The sequence below is a fragment of the Hemibagrus wyckioides genome, linkage group LG27 (genome assembly GCF_019097595.1).
Source record: "Hemibagrus wyckioides isolate EC202008001 linkage group LG27, SWU_Hwy_1.0, whole genome shotgun sequence".
NCBI lineage: Eukaryota > Metazoa > Chordata > Actinopteri > Siluriformes > Bagridae > Hemibagrus > Hemibagrus wyckioides.
The window spans coordinates 16,007,059-16,009,176 of NC_080736.1; the positions used below are offsets into that span (position 1 = coordinate 16,007,059).

Below are 2,118 nucleotides of genomic sequence, written 5' to 3' on the forward strand. Positions count from 1 at the left end.
CAACTGAAATGGTCTCTCTCTATATAATCGCGATATTTATCGATTATATTAACACCACCCAATAAATAAATAAATAAATAAAAATTAGAAGCTTGTTCGGGATTGTTTATGAACACAGCTACACTTGCGCACGTGCTCAAGCAGTTAATCAACTTTAATACCGTTAATAACCTTTTTATATTAAGTGAAGGATTAATAACTGAATTTCTGAATAATTTTAAGTGTTGTGATTTAGAGAGTAAATAAAAAGGTTATCTTCATAGCCGTGAATAATCTGTACACTAGATTTCTTCACTTTTAATTCGTTTATACAATAATCCGATTAAAGCACCAAATAAACACAAACCGCGCACGTGACGTGGTGTGTGTGTGTGTGTGTGTTACTCACGCTTTCTGTACGGCTTTTCTTCTTTTCCTTCCTGCGTACATTTCTACACAAGTTCACACTCTCACAGTCCACTGCACTGGAGAATATAGATTTATAAAAAGGATGTAATCAGGAGATTTGGGATCATTTCTCTCTCCGAATTCACCTCGGAGTCTTTAAACAGTAACACAATCTTCATCAGTAAAATCACACGGGTTTAAAAAGTGTCGGTAAAATAAACAAAGTGGCAGGAAAGTACAGATCCGTCTGTTATTTCAGTCTCGTGAGGGGAAAGATATAAATAATATAGACTTTTTTTATTTTTATAGAAATTAAATTAGTAGCGCCTGTCGGTGCGCACGTGCGGCGAGTTAATAATAATGATAATAATAATAATAATAATAATAATAATAATAATAATAATAATATTAAAAACATTAAACAAAGTGACAAGTTAAAAAAATAAAAAAAACCTCAAAACAATCCTCCGCGTCCCGGTGTTCTCCGTTAAAACCACAAGACAGGAAACGGGAACGGCCCGAGCGCGCGCTCCCGACCGGGGCACCACCTCAGATCTGGGGCAGGGCGCGCGCACGGAGTTGAGTGACCATGCGACTTACAGCAACAAGGGCTCGCGAAATATTTGGTAAGATAAAAAAAATTCTCCTGGATACAGTGCTCGAGCCTCGGCACAATAATTCCGTCCAATCACAGAGAGGAGACGGAAACGCGCGAGCGCGCGGCCTGGGCTGCTGACGTAGCGGCGCGCGCCATGACCTGCACGCGCTAGTGCGCGGTATTGACAGATAACATTAATAACTGTTTATTAATCGAATCCTTCGATTTTTTTTATTTTGTTCATGTAATATGCATGTAATAATCCGTTTTTATTTGAAATTTTAATATATTATAAACATTATAAAATCTCATTATATCACGCATTTAACACAGGAAATAACTCCACGCTTTTTTACTTGAAATGGACCCCGTTTTAGAAGAGGAATATCTATTGATGGTTGATGATTGAGATTATTTTAGTGTTCCTTCTTATTCGTTAGAATAACTCCGCTGCCTTGACGTCACCACAAGGAGTATGACGTCAAAGTTTCTCTAACATTCATGAAGATGAGCCTGGGAGTGTGTTGAACTCATCTATGGTTTTTAATGTAATCACTGATAGTGATTCAGTGATAGTTCAGCGCGCGCGTGTGTGTTAGTGTTGGTCAGATGAAGGGGTTTAAATCTGCACTCTTCATGTCACTGTCCTGGAGCTGAGATAAAGAGTGTGTGTAAAAAACAACACGGACAAACCAGAGTGTTGTTATAATAAACGCTTGTAATAATATAAAGACGTAAATATCGATAGGCACAGCAGACACATTAAACATTTGCTAATACAAAAAAAACAAAAAAACAAAACAAATACTACAATATCATTGGCAAGGAAACAAAGGTATACAAGTTTTACAAGGTGTGCAGGGAAATTTACAAAAAAAAGAGTATACTATATTCATGAGCAGAAAGGAGCAACGAAGACAACAAAAGAACATAGAATAATAATAATTATAATAATAATGTAAATCATACACTGATACTGCGTTTCAGAAGAGACAGGTGAACGTCGTCACAGGAAAGCGTCAGAAACAGCAAGTGCTTCGGTTATTATTTCACTCGTTTATCAGTGAGATTCTGCTGGTTTTTTGCTGGACGCTGTGAGGATCTGAAGGTCAGGGTGTTTCTGGGCTGTTCAC

The 2,118-nt window shown here is 37.4% G+C and overlaps 1 protein-coding gene across 2 annotated transcripts in view; it reads right to left on the reverse strand.

Annotated features, from left to right (window-relative positions):
• The window catches only part of ahr1b (aryl hydrocarbon receptor 1b), a 20,267-nt gene extending 19,138 nt beyond the window's left edge, over positions 1 to 1,129 (reverse strand). Inside the window, exons 1-2 of one of the 2 annotated variants that reach the window (XM_058381723.1) lie at positions 841 to 1,129; positions 389 to 464 (exon numbers count right to left, since the gene is read on the reverse strand). In XM_058381723.1, coding sequence (XP_058237706.1) covers positions 389 to 429 — 41 coding nt within the window. In that variant the 5' untranslated portion in view covers positions 430 to 464; positions 841 to 1,129. Of the gene's footprint in view, positions 1 to 388; positions 815 to 840 lie in introns of those variants that run through there. The other variant, XM_058381722.1, reaches the window with a different exon arrangement.
• Positions 1,130 to 2,118: the final 989 nt, after the last annotated feature.